The 15774-nt window shown below is 44.9% G+C and overlaps 1 protein-coding gene across 2 annotated transcripts in view; it reads right to left on the bottom strand.

Annotated features, from left to right (window-relative positions):
* The window catches only part of RPS6KB2 (ribosomal protein S6 kinase B2), a 212216-nt gene that overhangs the window by 169928 nt on the left and 26514 nt on the right, over window positions 1-15774 (bottom strand). For both annotated transcript variants that reach the window (XM_085651639.1, XM_085651640.1), the window contains exons 2-3: window positions 7274-7308; window positions 7006-7126 (exon numbers count right to left, since the gene is read on the bottom strand). In XM_085651639.1, the coding sequence (XP_085507765.1) occupies window positions 7006-7126; window positions 7274-7308 (156 nt within the window). The remainder of the gene's footprint in view (window positions 1-7005; window positions 7127-7273; window positions 7309-15774) is intronic.

Below are 15774 nucleotides of genomic sequence, written 5' to 3'. Positions count from 1 at the left end.
CACCAATGACGTGACAGGAAACGTGCTTGACAGCTGAGTATTCATTAGACAGCCTGCTGTGGAACTGGAATGAGCCTGCTGGGGCGGCAGCCCAGGGTTCCTTCGTTTGTATGCCCATAATTAAAACAAGCATTTGCAATGCAATCAGTCTAGCATTCCTGAGAGTTTAAGCTATTGGCATTGTAAATGACAATGCCTTTTATTTATCGGTTTTGATAATTTACACATATATAAAAGGCATTGTCATTTACAATGCCAATAGCTGAAACTCTTGTAAATGCGAGACATATTTCATTTCAATGAAGCGGCCACCATTGTCCCGGACTTCTAGGAAAGTGAAAACGCGCATGGCGTGCCGAATTTTGCGGGAAAGCACGTCATGCCTGCAGTAGTAGAAACTATTTAAAGAAAATAGTGCTTACAGACTAAATAACACGTACCGTGTAACAACCAAAGTAAAAAGGGCCAATCTACATGGGAGGTTACAAATGAAGACAAGGCAGTACTAAGGGGTGACTAACAAGCCTATTAACGAATCAGAAGTCAGCATTTATGAAGGACAATGACACAAGTCAATGACCAATATGGGTGAGTGGGCGGTGCTTCTATTCCATACTTCAAAACAGCATGCTTCACGCTGCAGAGGCCCGACCTAATGAGCCTAATATATAACGTTTTTTTTCTTTTCTGGGAGTAGCTAAGTCCTTACTTACCAGCCTCATTAAAAATTATAAGGTTTGCAGCAAATCACACAGGCCCGTTTTTGAGCAATCTTAACTTGGTGCATCACAGACCAGAACAATGTGTTTGATCACACTAAAAAGTGCATTGTCCCTAACACCACCTCAAATTCTAACGGTTCATGTGGCTGCATTTGTGAAAATCAGAGCTGTGCAACTACAACTTTCACTGTCTGAAGGTGGACTGGTCTGAGCCTGAAGAGAGCACAGAGATCCCCTGGGATGGATACCTGTTGGGCTTCCTGGGACTCTCACAAACCTCTGCCAAGGAGAGCTCTTGGGTCTGCACAGCATCTGTGTGGTTCCCTGGGACTCCCACAAACCTCTCCCAAGGGGAGCTCTTGGGTCTGCACAGCATCTGTGTGGTTCCCTGGGACTCCCACAAACCTCTCCCAAGGAGAGCTCTTGGGTCTGCACAGCATCTGTGTGGTGGGCAATTGGTGTGCGTACATTTCCGTAGCATATATATTTAGTGCATCAGTGACATGTTCCCTCGAGAGAACACCATTGGCATCACAGGGGCGCAGGTTTAGCCCCAGTATGGATCCATGACACAGAAGCCTAACACGCCACTGTGCCTCTTCTGCAATAATAAAAATCTTTGTGTGCAAACGACAGGCGCACACGCCCGTTATGCCCACGACCCTGGATATATTAATGAGTTTGATGAGCTTATCTCGCGCAAGGGAGAAGGTGTTGAATCTCAAGTTCTTCCCTGTGTTTTCATTGTGCCCATTAGAAAAGTAAGAGAAGAGTGTGTCATCGTTTGTGGGCTACAAAAGTTGATCTGGAAACAAAAACAAAAACACACACACACAGTAACAAGGCTTGGGTGAAATTTCAATTCTGCTCCCAAAATTTTGAAAAATTAATGACATTTCAGATTGTGCATTTTTGTGCTTGCCAGAAACATTTTTCTTTCGAGCCATTTTTGTCGTGGTGTTGCGTTTGACTTTTTTTTTTTTTGTTTTTACTTGAACTATGCCTTCGGGTGAAAATGTCACACAAGGTACTGGCAAATCCCGTCATACCATAGATGTATTTTCATATAATTTTCACAAAATATCTATTGTCACCAGTCACTACTTTAACATGCAGTACACTGCGTCATTTCTTCCTTTCCAGCACCTTGTTTTGTTGGATAGCTATTATCTATAAAATCTTGTCACAAAAACTTTATTTTTGATATGGTCCTCTATGAGATTCTTAGTATTTCAACCACACGTTGTTTGATAATACATTAATTGAGCTCCTCAAATATTATTTAAATCTAATAAGTAGTATATTGATCTTACAGGGTTGCCCCTTATCTCTTATTTGGAGTACAATCAAACACACTGCGTTGAAAGAGGTTAGTGTGCAGATGCAGTCAGTGAAGTAGAGGTAATGGGAGGGTATTTTGCATACAGAAAGCTATGGAGCAAACAGATGGGCATAAGAGGCAGGCCTGGAAGGAAGAGTCAATGAGTAATAAGTGAATGAAAGTATTCATGGGGCATATCGTAGCCACTCCCGCGGCTCGCCCCGCCCCTTTTATTTTCATTTGGATCACTATCTTCAGTGTGCTACAGCATAGCTGCAAAATCGTCCCTGTAACAAAATCGTCCGAAAACCGGCCCTGGCAAAGTGGTCGCCCGGCCCCTGTGGGAGCCGGCCGAGCACTTTGTCAGGGCCGGTTTTGGTTCCCAGTCCGGCCCTGGTCCCGAAGAGCTGCGAGCAGCTGAGACACTTATCTCGTCACATTGGCTCAACACATAAATTGTTCTCGGCGCGAATAGTCAGAGGGCCTTGTATACATCTCCCGCTTTCTCTGACGTTTCCTGCAACAGGAACTGAAACCAAGATCAATAAGCCATATCATTTATTTCAGAGTCAAGGAGATGCCTTATAATGACGCATTACCCAGAGTCTGGTTGCAGGTATTTTAACGTATTGGCGCGAGGTCTTGTACAATTGTAACTTTCCTCCGGAGATTACCTAATGACAAGCCAACGCCCCTGCTGTTAGAACGCTGTATTTTAGATTGTTTATTAATTCAGTTTTAATAATGCTGTATGGCACTTCTCTAAGTTACTATGGTTTTCTATGTTTCTATATTTTGTTTCGGAAAAAGGAAATTGTTTTAATTAACTGAAACAAACTCACTAAGCAAACTGTTAGAATTGCGTTCGTCGTTACTTACTCTTTTTCGGGGAGTTCCAGTGGCAGAATGTAATGCTTCTAGCACCGGGGATCCTGAATTACTAACAAGGCCGTGTGAAAAGAAAAACATTCACCATTAAATACATATATTTTTTTTGGTAGTATGGGTGCAGAAGGTTTTCTGTTAGCCTCACTGTGCTTGTTATTATCGTAGACTCTGAGAACACCTTATCTTTGGGCTGGCTTACATCTGTCAAAGTCAGTGGGCGCCCTGTTCATAGCCAGATCTCCGCACTCTTTTTAATGATACAGCCCTAACTTGGCCACTCATTCACAACCCCAAATACTGAATGGCACGTTGTTATCCCCTGATGTTAAATCCAACACCATGCTACTTTTGGCAAATCGCATTATGTGCTTTCCTGTTTGCATTTTTAAATTAGATAGGGGCCTGACGTAATGTAAAATCTAACTTGGAGCATTAGTTTAAAAGTCACTCTTGCCTTGCACAGAAGCTTGGTTGTGTGTAGTTTCGGAAAAATGTTTTAGATCTTTTATAGCTATCTTTTTAATAAATGCACCAACACTCCTAATCATGTTTCAAACAAGCACTGAACGCCACTTTCCATAACGCCATTCACATGCTCCCTCTGCCCCCGTCTCTGGGGGCGAAGCCTGCAATTGGGGATGGCACTCAAACAGGGGCTCAACATTTCCCTAAGATCAGGTCGTTTTTCAAAACAGCATTCCACCATCTTTGCCTGCTAAGACTTGTACAGCTGCGACTCCGCTACTGATAGAAAATCGCATCAATTCTCTCGGTGGCTATGAGAAGTGTGGCTTTATAGCCTGGTCTCCACTATATATCTCTGGCACTGCTAGAGACACTGCAGCTCACATTTTGTTTGGTCTGAAATTAAACAGTAGCATCACACTAGCCCTGACATTCCTCTACTGGCTCACAGTTAAAGAAAAAGGGACGCTTTAAAGCCCTTAGTCCCTCTGGCTAGAAAGGGGAGGCCCCTAACCTGGGAAAGCTTGCTCGAGAATAGAAAGAAAGTAGACATCTGAGCACGGCTAGGAAGGAGGAGAACAAGTGTCGGAGCTTGTTAGGTTGTTTACAATATTTGCTTTGTCAATGGTTGTTAGTTGCATATGATAAATAAGCACCATATATGGCTTTGTTGTATATAACTTTAAAAATGCTTTAGGTCTGACATCGTGATACTCTGAAACAAGCATTGGCATAGCCAATAGGTCTCGCCTTTGGGACCTTATAAGTGCTTAGACAGAGGTTTTGGCTCGGCCTTTGTTTTTAAGCCATGTAGTAAAGCGGTTTGGCTGCTGTGCAGCATGTTGAAAAGTAATAATAAACAAGAATGGTACATTCCTAGAGGAGCAAAAAAGATCAACCGACGGAGAAAGGAGAGCAGGTCAGAGAAGAGATGGTGAGGGGGACACAGAAAGGCAGGTACGGGACAGTGAGAGAGCAAGTGTGACAGTCAGCCACACAGAAACAGAGGCAATGGGAGAGATGTAGAGAAAGGAGACTCTCGAAGAGTCACGTGGAGTGAAGTGCTTCACCCTTGGGATGTCATCAGCCAACCCAGTGTGTTCTGGGAATTGTAGTCATAGCAGCTGCCATTGCTGACTGAGTAGTACCAGTGTGAGCGATCTAATGATGCAGCGACCTAAAAAACACACAAGCCGGACAAGTACATAAACAGGCATTGGCAAAGCCAACTGGTCGCCAGCCTTTCGTCAGTGCACGATTTGTTTTATCATGTTAGATGCTGCTAGACCCTCAGTCAAAATAAAAAAATCCAAGTATTCATTATTATTTGTACACATTAAGAATGGCACAATGCTACTAACTGCTTCTTGGTTTCGCAACAATAGCAACTACATTAAAACTAATGGAAGGGACGGATGCATTACTCCTACACCAAGTCTCTTCAAGTTTCCCTGATTAAAAAAAGCAGCCTAGTACTGCCCAGCTTAGAGCAAATTAAAAAACACTTAACTGCATCTACGGCACATGCTGAAATTCAGTCAGATTCCCAAATAGAGACACAGGCAACCGAAGGCCGAAATCACACAGCCCTTCCATTCACGATCAATGAAATCTGAGAGCACAACACAAGACCACCATACGCCGAAGGTGAAGTCATATTTGCAATTTAAGTATTTTCATATGGAGATTTTAGCTTTCACACCCTGACAAAGGAACTGCTGAATAACACGCATCATACTGAATGAGCGAAGCATTTCCGTTTGCTGATTTCCGGATCTAATTCTGATCTGCCAGTTAAGACTTAATAGGATGAGTCAGTTAATTTAAAAAGCCTTTATTGGAAATGCTCAATTGCATTTTAAAAAAAGAGGAGAGGAACGGCAGAGCAGTTTCAAGAGTGAAACATAATATAGTGTCTATAGGCATTTTTTTTACTTGCCCAGCTACCACCAAAATTGTCCATCTTCCCACCAGTCACTTCAATTTGTCTGTTTTTAGGTCTGACCTGGACACACACACAGGGATGGGGGATGGCATACTGCCGGACACAGTGTGCCCATCCACCCAAATATAAATGCACTTCAGGGACAGGGCTGCTGGGATTTAACTATGCCAATGCATAGATAACCAGTTACAAAAAACAACTTGCACCAACTAAACTTTCTTAATAGCAGTTCCGTGGGGACACTTAATTCCATATGTGATCAACTGTGCCCATGAGACACTTCACAAGCATCCAGCAACTGATTCACTGCTATTTTGACTGTACTTGGAAAAGTGACAGATGCCGACTGAAAAGGGATTAAGAGTAGTCTCCTTCTCCTACTATTGACAATTTACATGTGTGCGATGTGTCAGTTGTGCGCTGGCTCAGGCGAGACCTGAAAACGAGTATCTTTGAAGTTGTATCAAGGACAGTAAAGGGTGGTACTGCTAGAACAGTAGATGTTTCAGCACCCAGGCTAATGTGCTGCATAGCTAAATACATATAAGATCCCTAAGGCGAGATCGATTGCATTGCAAATGCTTGTTTGTGTTGCTGTGCCAAACTAAAGTGGGTAAGCCCATGACTCCTAACAGAAATAGGTTTACTCCTAGATGACAGATTTTCTTGACCGAGTGTGATCTATGCCATAACTCACTTCAACTTTAAGGCTGTCTTCCTCACAGTAGAACAATGACGTTTCTTACAGTTCAATTCCGAAAGGGGCTGAGCCTCAGATTCCCAAAGCAACATGGCTGCAGAGATTCAGCATCAAATCAGTCATTAAGAATAATCAGGTAACAGTATCATACATTACCTAGTGCAACTTCCAAAATACTCACCTCTCTCTCCAAAGTGGAGCAATACTGATTACAGTCCGTCGCGATCAAAGCAGGGGCAAGAACTATGAGGCTCTGAGGGTAAGTCGCACTACCCATCACAGAACAACCTAGCAAAACCTACTATAATCTAGCCAATCAACTGTACTATGTGCATCTGTCGCCATGGAAACTATCTTACAAAAGGGGCACCTTGTTCAGGCTTCATCAAGAGAAAGAATAGATTGAAACTTATTAGAAGAAAAAGGGAGGGCAAAAGACAAAGCGCCGCGCCACGAGAAGCAGTCTGTACTGCCACATAGTATCTGTTTGCAAGAACGCAATTCTACAGGCTACTGTTCAACAGAGTTTGCAACTGGTTCACAGAGGCCGAGGGACAGGAAAGACACAGTATATTTTCTAGCAGCATATACCTATTGCTCGAGTCCTACCACACGCAATACATTGAATTAAAAATGCCCAAAGGAAATAATGGACAGAGCACGATTCATGTTCGCAGTCATGAAACAGTTGTCCGAAACAAAACTGGACTGATGCACATATGGGTTCCCGCTTGACATCACCCAGCAGTGGTCTGTGTAACTTCTTCAGGGTAACAGATAGTGCTGAGGAAGAAACGAATAAAAAGGTGAAAGGGCACTCTTGCCATGGTCTCCAATGAACACTGTGCCTCAGGTATTCAGTCTCCTTTGACTGTCTGCATTCTGTACACAAAGATAGCATTTTCTGTGGTTGTACTTAGATTGTTTAACACTTCTGTGACTACAACTAATGAAGCTTTCGTACCTTTCCATAGCCACCTTTTCCCAGGACGCGCAGCAGCTCAAAGCTGTGGGTACCAATGTCTTCCGTCCCATGGTTGACAGTGCTTTCTGAAATCTCTATCTCCTCACATGCACCCACGGACCTGAGAGTAACCAAGATGACAGTGAGTAAATAACAAGAAATCTGCAGCAGACACCAAGAGGGGAGTGAACGTGCAGCTAATAGGAGGCACAAAGTTGCATAAATCAATATTAGAATTTGCTGGCATGTCACAGGCCAAAGTACTTACTGCAGCTCACTCCCCTTCAGCTCCCAGTCCAGTTCCTGTTGTCCGCAGGAGCAAGAAAGAGAAATAACTTAGTCAGTACAATGAAAGTGTGATGTACCACCCACACCTGTACCATGCCAGTGCATCCATCACCTACTTATTCATCTCCTTCTACAGATGCTTGCCTCGGTTATAAAAGATAAAACCCTCTGTTCGCCCCCCCATTTAAGCAGCCTCCAGGACGGAACAGAAACAAGCAGCCCCTAGGAGCCAAGAAAAACATGCAGCCCTTGGTTCAGACTGCTAACATGCCCCCTCCTCACGCAAACAACAGACATGCACCAATCCGGCCCAGGCCACAAACATGCATCAGCCCAGTCCACAAACATGCATCAGCCAAGACCACAAACATGCATCAGCCCAGTCCACAAACATGCATCAGCCCAGTCCACAAACATGCATCAGCCCACAAACATACATCAGCCCAGACCACAAACATGCATCAGCCCAGACAACAAACATGCATCAATCCGGCCCAGACCACAAACATGCATCAATACGGCCCAGACTACAGACATGCATCAGCCCAGCCCACAAACATGCACCAGCCCAGACCACAAACATGCATCAATCCGGCCCAGACCACAAACATGCATCAATCCGGGCCAGACAACAAACATGCATCAATACGGCCCAGACCACAAACATGCATCAATACGACCCAGACCACAAACATGCATCTGCCCAGACCACAAACATGCATCTGCCCAGACCACAAACATGCATCTGCCCAGACCACAAACATGCATCAATTCGGCCCAGACCACAAACATGCATCAATCCGGACCAGACCACAAACATGCATCAATCCGGACCAGACCACAAACATGCATCAATCCGGACCAGACCACAAACCTGCATCTGCCCAGACCACAAACATGCATGCATCTGCCCAGACCACACACATGCATGCATCTGCCCAGACCACACACATGCATGCATCTGCCAAGACCACACACATGCATGCATCTGCCCAGACCACACACATGCATGCATCTGCCCAGACCACACACATGCATGCATCTGCCCAGACCACACACATGCATCTGCCCAGACCACACACATGCATCAATACAAGCCAGACCACAAACATGCATCAATGCGGCCCAGACCACAAACATGCATCAATGCGGCCCAGACCACAAACAAGTATCAATACGGCCCAGACCACAAACATGCATCAATACGGCCCAGACCACAAACATGCATCAATACGGCCCAGACCACAAACATGCATCAATACGGCCCAGACCACAAACATGCATTAATACGGCCCAGACCACAAACATGCATCAATACGGCCCAGACCACAAACATGCATCAATACGGCCCAGACCACAAACATGCATCAATACGGCCCAGACCACAAACATGCATCAATACGGCCCAGAACACAAACATGCATCAATACGGCACAGGCCACAAACACGCATCAGCCCAGACCACAAACATGCATCCATATGGGCCAGACCACAAACATTCATCAGCCAAGTCCACAAACATGCATTAATCCGGCACAGACCCCAAACATGCATTAATCCGGCACAGACCCCAAACATGCATCAATACGGCACAGACCACAAACATGCATCAATACGGCACAGACCACAAACATGCATCAATATGGCACAGACCACAAACATGCATCAATATGGCACAGACCACAAACATGCATCAGCCCAGACCACAAACATGCATCAGCCCAGACCACAAACATGCATCAGCCCAGACCACAAACATGCATCAGCCCAGACCACAAACATGCATCAGCCCAGACCACAAACATGCATCAGCCCAGATCACAAACATGCATCAACCTGGCCCAGACCACAAACATGCATCAATACAAGCCAGACTACAAACATGTATCAATACAGCCCAGACTACAAACCTGTATCAATACAGTCCAGACCACAAACATGCATCAATACAGCACAGACCACAAACATGCATCTATACAGCACAGACCACAAACATGCATCAATACAGCACAGACCACAAACATGTATCAATACGGCACAGACCGCAAACATGCATCAATACGGCACAGACCACAAACATGCATCAGCCTAGACCACAAACATGCATCAATCCGGCCCAGACAACAAACATGCATCAATACGGACCAGACCACAAACATGCATCAGCCAAGACCACAAACATGCATCAATCCGGCCCAGACCACAAACATGCATCAGCCCAGACCCGAAACATACATCAATACAGCCCAGACCACAAACAAGCATCAGCCCAGACCACAAACATGCATCAATACGGCATAGACCACAGACATGCATCAGCCCAGACCACAAACATGCATCAATACAGACCACACCACAAACATGCATCAAATATGCATCAATCCGGCCCTGACCACAAACATGCATCAGCACAAACCACAAACATGCATCAATCCAGCTTAGACCACAAACATGCATCAGCCCAGACCACAAACATGCATCAATCCGGCCCAAACCACAAACATGCATCAATCCGGCCCAAACCACAAACATGCATCAATCCGGCCCAAACCACAAACATGCATCAATCCGGCCCAAACCACAAACATGCATCAATCTGGCCCAGAACACAAATATGCATCAATCTGGCACAGACCACAAACATGCATCAGCACAGACCACAAACAAGCATCAATCCGGCCCAGACCACAAACATGCATCAATCCAGTCTACACCACAAACATGCATCAGCCCAGACCACAAATATGCATCAATCTGGCCCAGACCACAAACATGCATCAATCCAGTCTACACCACAAACATGCATCAGCCTAGACCACAAACATGCATCAATGTGGCCCAGACCACAAACATGCATCAATCCGGCCCAAACCACAAACATGCATCAATGCGGCCCAAACCACAAACATGCATCAATACGGCCCAAACCACAAACATGCATCAATGTGGCCCAAACCACAAACATGCATCAATGTGGCCCAGACCACAAACATGCATCAATGTGGCCCAGACCACAAACATGCATCAATGTGGCCCAGACCACAAACATGCATCAATGTGGCCCAGACCACAAACATGCATCAATGTGGCCCAGACCACAAACATGCATCAATGTGGCCCAGACCACAAACATGCATCAATGTGGCCCAGACCACAAACGTGCATCAATGCGGCCCAGACCACAAATATGCACCAATCCGGCACAGACCACAAACATGAATCCGCCTAGACCACAAACTTGCATCAATCTGGCCCAGGCCACAAAAGCGCACCATCTGGCCACAAACACACATCATCCAGCCCAGACCACAAACTTGCATCACCCGGCACAGATCACAAACATACATGAGCTAGTCCAGGCCACAAACACGAATCATCCGGCCCAGACCACAAACATGCATCATCCAGCACAGATCACAAACGAGCATCATCCGGCCCAAACCGGCTAAGACTACAAACAAATATCACACAGCACAGCAGACACCACAAACGTGCCCTCAGCCCCTTACAGACAATTCCATCCCTCAGCATAGTGCGCAAATAAAAAGAAGCCGCTGCTTCACCGCCTGTGAAAACCTTGTGAATGCTCAGCAAAACCTGCAAATGCCCAACCATGTAACATCTCAAATCTAAGCAAATAAATCTTTATTCACCCTGAATAAGGTCATAAAAGAAAACACAAGATAAATACATAAAGCAGCATAAATAACAGTTAATAGAACATTACTTGACAATAAAAATCTCATGTAATAAAACAGTTAGTATTTCGTGTCATTATTTTCCTCTATTGACAACTCACATCCATTGATTTTTAAGTTTTAATAGCAGCTTTTAAAAAAGAAGTCATGTTGAAACACACATCAGGAGAACTCAATACTTGCAGGAGAAACAAGGCTTCTCTACACTGACGGTGCCCTAACTTTTTTAGTAGGGGCTTCAGAAAGTGCTTTTGTGACAATTTGTACACGCAGGAGAACAAAAAAGGGACTGTTCTGATTTATTTTCACGTATACATGGTGATACGTCGTTCCCCTCCAAGTCAGATACGGAATAAAAGCGATCTCTCCCCGTAAGAGATCTATGGTTAAATTTAGAACATATTCCACTGAGGCAGACGATCTAAAATAAGTCAGCACAGTATACTTGGGTAGTTCAACTTTCATTCTGGCTTCCTCACAGTGCTCAAAAGAACACAGCTTTAACCTTTAGCTTGCCCATGCTTCTGATGTTACCAGGATCATTGAACAGATGCGACAACCCCAGGGTGTATAATGATTTACAGATCTAGCTCAACCACAGAATAGAGGAACCCTTCTCCGAGCTGAGACAGTCCAGAATACCGTCCCTGCATAAAGATCCCACCAGGTTAGTCCATATACTGGCGCAGAGAAGTAAACGGGCCACCCAAGTCTTATCGACAATGGAGCCCTGTTTGAGCTCTGAATGGATGATAAAGCTTGGGGTAGACGGTAGTATGTGTTAAATTCTACGAAGAATACGGTTTTCCTCCACCTTCAGAGAGGAACAGTTATAGAAACCCCAAAACCTGCAAACGTGTATGGTTGCAAAAGCAAACTGGGAGTTTGAACAGAGGGGAAATAGCCCCTCTACTTCCAAATCTGGTCAGATTGAGCACGGCGCCTCCTGACCTGCTGAGTTTAAGGCAGGAGCTATTAAGTTAAGAGTGCCAGGTTCCTAGAGAGCTCAAAGTTACACCTAAATAATAAAAGTTTCTAACACTAGAGAGTAGGTGGCCGTTGATGTTAGTTCTCCCTAACCTGGATTTATCAGACCCACAAACCATGTGTAATTTGTCATAATTGGTCACTAAATCAAGAATACTCATAAAAAAGACAAAATGGTCCACCAGTAGATTCAAGGTGCTCAGAGTACGTGCTAAGAGGACAGCATCATCAGCGTAAAGTAGCACAGGCACCTGAATACTTGCGATCCTTGGGGTGTCTACCGGGTTAGAGATCAAGTAAGTTGATTAACTGTTCAAGTACAAGATGAAAAGTAGGGGCGCCAATATGCAGCCTTAACACACCCCCAGTTTTAAGGAGAATTCTGGGGACAGTTCACCATAAGCACTCAAGCGCACTCTTGCGGTTAAATGTACATGCAAAGAACGTAAGAAAGTCACTAAAGGGAGATCGGCGCCTACGTCCAACATCATTGTCGACGGCTTGGTCCTGTTCACTGAGTCAAAAGCAGTGGACAAATCCATGAAGGCCATATAAATTGGAGAGCGCTGAGCATGAATATATTTACTTATTAACAAGCATAAGTTCAAGCACTGCTCCACTGTGCCCAAGCGAGGGCGGAATCTGAATTGAAAGGATGAGAGAACGTCGTTATCACTAGCCCGTGTAACTAATCGGTTATAGACCGCTCTCCTGATAATTTTAATTGTACTGTCTATAAGGGAAATGGGTCGATAACATTTGGAAGATGAGCGATCACCCTTTTTAAATAAGGGAACAATAGAAGAAGAGGTCCAGGAACGAGGGATATTGGAAGTAAGGCAGCTATTAAATATTTGAGATCACGGGCCCCCCATACATTTTATAAGATTTATTGGGACACCCATCTAGGCTGGGTGCTTTGCCACCTGTACTCTGCTGTATAGCTAATTTACCTTCCTAGAGGAAGATGAAAAAAGTCAGTGAATGCCGCAATCTTTTGTGTAGAGCAAGTACCAAGCCTTGGTCCTCCGTGATGTGATGTATGGCAGTGAAATGTGATACCCAATCGGAGCCTAGGATATTACACTGCATTAGGGGATTTTCGTGGGGTGCTTTCTTTATTAATTCCCAAAATATTTTACTGTCATTCTCTGCTGCCGCCGATTCCAATAATTCCCAATCTTTTTTTGTAACTCCTCTTTTCTAGATTTAATAACAATTTTAGATTCACGGCGGGCCTGCCAGACCCCGGGCTAAACCCTCAGATAGGCAGACGGCGCCTTCCTCAGTCTGTGGTTGGCTGCTGAGCAATGCTCGTAGGACCAGCATGGGCCCCTTGTCTCAACAGGTGGACTTAAGTGGGGTCGGTTGGACGCATTGTGTTAAACTGCTATAGTGAGTTATCTCCACGCTACCAGAATCGGCTAAACAGCTAAGAAACAAACCCCGATTCGATTCAGCTAACAGTGTTCGGGTTTTAATTTGGTTTTTGAGGCGCAAAATGAGCCTAATGCCGCCTTGTGACAAATCGCAGTCAGTGCCCACCTCAACCCTGGCACAGGGGAGCAGCACTAAGATCTTTCAGCAGAAAGAGCTTGAGGAAGGCTCCTCACCAATCCCGACTCGTTTGAGCTCTATAAAGAGGCTACCAGCAAACCTGCAGGACAGAGCAGCACAAGTGAAACCTCAATACATGGCCTGCCCCATATTGCATTGAAAGTACCCTTGTCCTCAGGAGCTGTGCCATCCTACTTGCTTTACTGCACTCGTCTCCTCTGATATCTTTCCTGCTCAATAGACTTTAAACTTGAGCTCGCCGAGAGGCTCTAGACGTTTACTGTGACTGCTTCCGCTGAAACAGTGTGAGATTTGGAACGCACTCAAAGTGTATCCTCAGTCAAGTGCGATTAATACACCCGTACAAAGATATAGGACACCATACAAAGGTGAAGTCTGCAGCAGACAAGGCCTACTTGGTGAGCCAGCTTCTAAGCTCTGTCCAGTTGTGCCCCGTCTCTTGAAGACTTGTACTTGGCAAGCCGAGCTTGTGTCTTTGGGGTGCAGGATAGAGATATCTGCAACACAGACCCACTAGAGTATGACCGCTTTCGCCAGAGAGTCCTTTACAAATGATCTTGAATGGTTGAAGGTTTTATTGGAAGTACAGTTCATGTGTTTAACTGGTGCTGTCACTTTACAGTAATGAGTAGCATAATCCTCGTCTACATCTTTAAAAGAATTTTAAAAACTTGATGCAATAGCTAGAACTTTTTTATTCCTGCGCTCTTCGTGAACTTACATTGTTGATCATTTAGAGCAGTTGAGGGGAGGTGGCAGAGTTCAGACCATCAGATAGTTGTAGCTCCCAGGTTACTGTATATATTTTTAGGTCTCGCTGAGCCAAAGGCTCGAAGAGACATTTTGTATGTGGGCTTTTCAAAGTGCTGCTGGCTGGCCTAACGCTTGCGTTCACGCAATCGTGCACGCGCACAGTCGGCCGCCAGCAGCACTTTGAAAACTCGTGCGTCATCGCGATCACTTTCGCTTTCAGAGCGATCGCGATGACGCACGCGCACACACAACTCCCGCTTCTCCCCCTCCCCCACCACATATTGCGTCTCCGGCCGCTCGCGCGCGGCCAACGCTTGTTTTCTCTTTATTTTCCGCCCAACATGCAAAAAATGTGGATCCCTTCACATTGGGACCCGTGACCGTGCAGTGTTAAGATTTTAGGGAAGAAAATCCACACAAAAAGTACCTGGATTCTATGCATCATTGCAAGGATTTGACGCAGGAGAGCTGCTTATTTTCATGGTCTCTCCAACCTTGTGCCCAATGGAAATGCGTTTTTTTTTCCAGCTATGATAATTTTTCCCTGTCGCACTGAGAAGGTAGATTAACCCCGCACAGGTGGCCACATTGGGGAAACGCTCTTACATTTTTAGATTTAATTGGATTATAGGTCGAGCTGGCTCATTTGGAAAAGGTTGGCAGGCCCCGCCCAGTCTTGTTAGCTCCACTCCGAACCTAAGTCAGGCCGGGTCTTTCCACTATCCTTACTAGTACCTAGTGCTCGCATGCATTCAAGATAAAAACCCCAGAGCCCTTGGATGTGGCCCTTGCGGCTTTACTGGCTCTTGTGCAGCCTTCTGTGTCTGGGGACTCGCTGTCCTCGAGGGGCAGTGCCTCTGACTTACTGCTCAGACCTTCATTCAATCAGTGGTTGTTAATATTTTAGAGGTAATTCGACAGTAATGCAAGTCTGTCATTGTTCTCCGGTTCTAAAAATATGGATTCGATGTACCTTTTTCTTTTTGTGGGCAAGTGTTTAGTGAGTGCCAATCTGCAAGTAGTTACCTTAAATATGAGAATAATTCAAAATAATGTAATCCTAGTTGTTAGAGGTCAGTCCTGCAATGCTGCTGCTGTGCCAGTGTTCTCTGCACCCACCCCTCTATAAGTATGGAATGAATACACTCAAGGAGTGATCCTTTCTACGGTTAAGAGACTTACAAATACCTCTGTGTGATTAAAGTTTGGGAATCAGTGTTTCAAATGCTGGTTCCATTCTTGCCGAGAGTAAAAGGATCGGGGTTGGCAGCTGCTCATTAAAATATAAACAGGTATCTGCTTTCCAAAGTGAAGTGTTGTTGTTCTCATGGGCAGCGCCATTTTGGCAGTAACAGTTCATTTAACTGTTTGCTTCATAAACTTGTGAGTGGATTCAAACATTAGGATAAATGGTCTTTCCATTCCGGATTTTTGGAGCAGCACACATTTTGTTAAGCTATAGTTT

Source organism: Triturus cristatus, chromosome 4_1, assembly GCF_964204655.1.
Source record: "Triturus cristatus chromosome 4_1, aTriCri1.1, whole genome shotgun sequence".
NCBI classification, from domain to species: Eukaryota; Metazoa; Chordata; class Amphibia; order Caudata; family Salamandridae; genus Triturus; species Triturus cristatus.
Note: the sequence above shows the minus strand (reverse complement) of the source record. Positions and strands in the feature narration are given on the sequence as shown.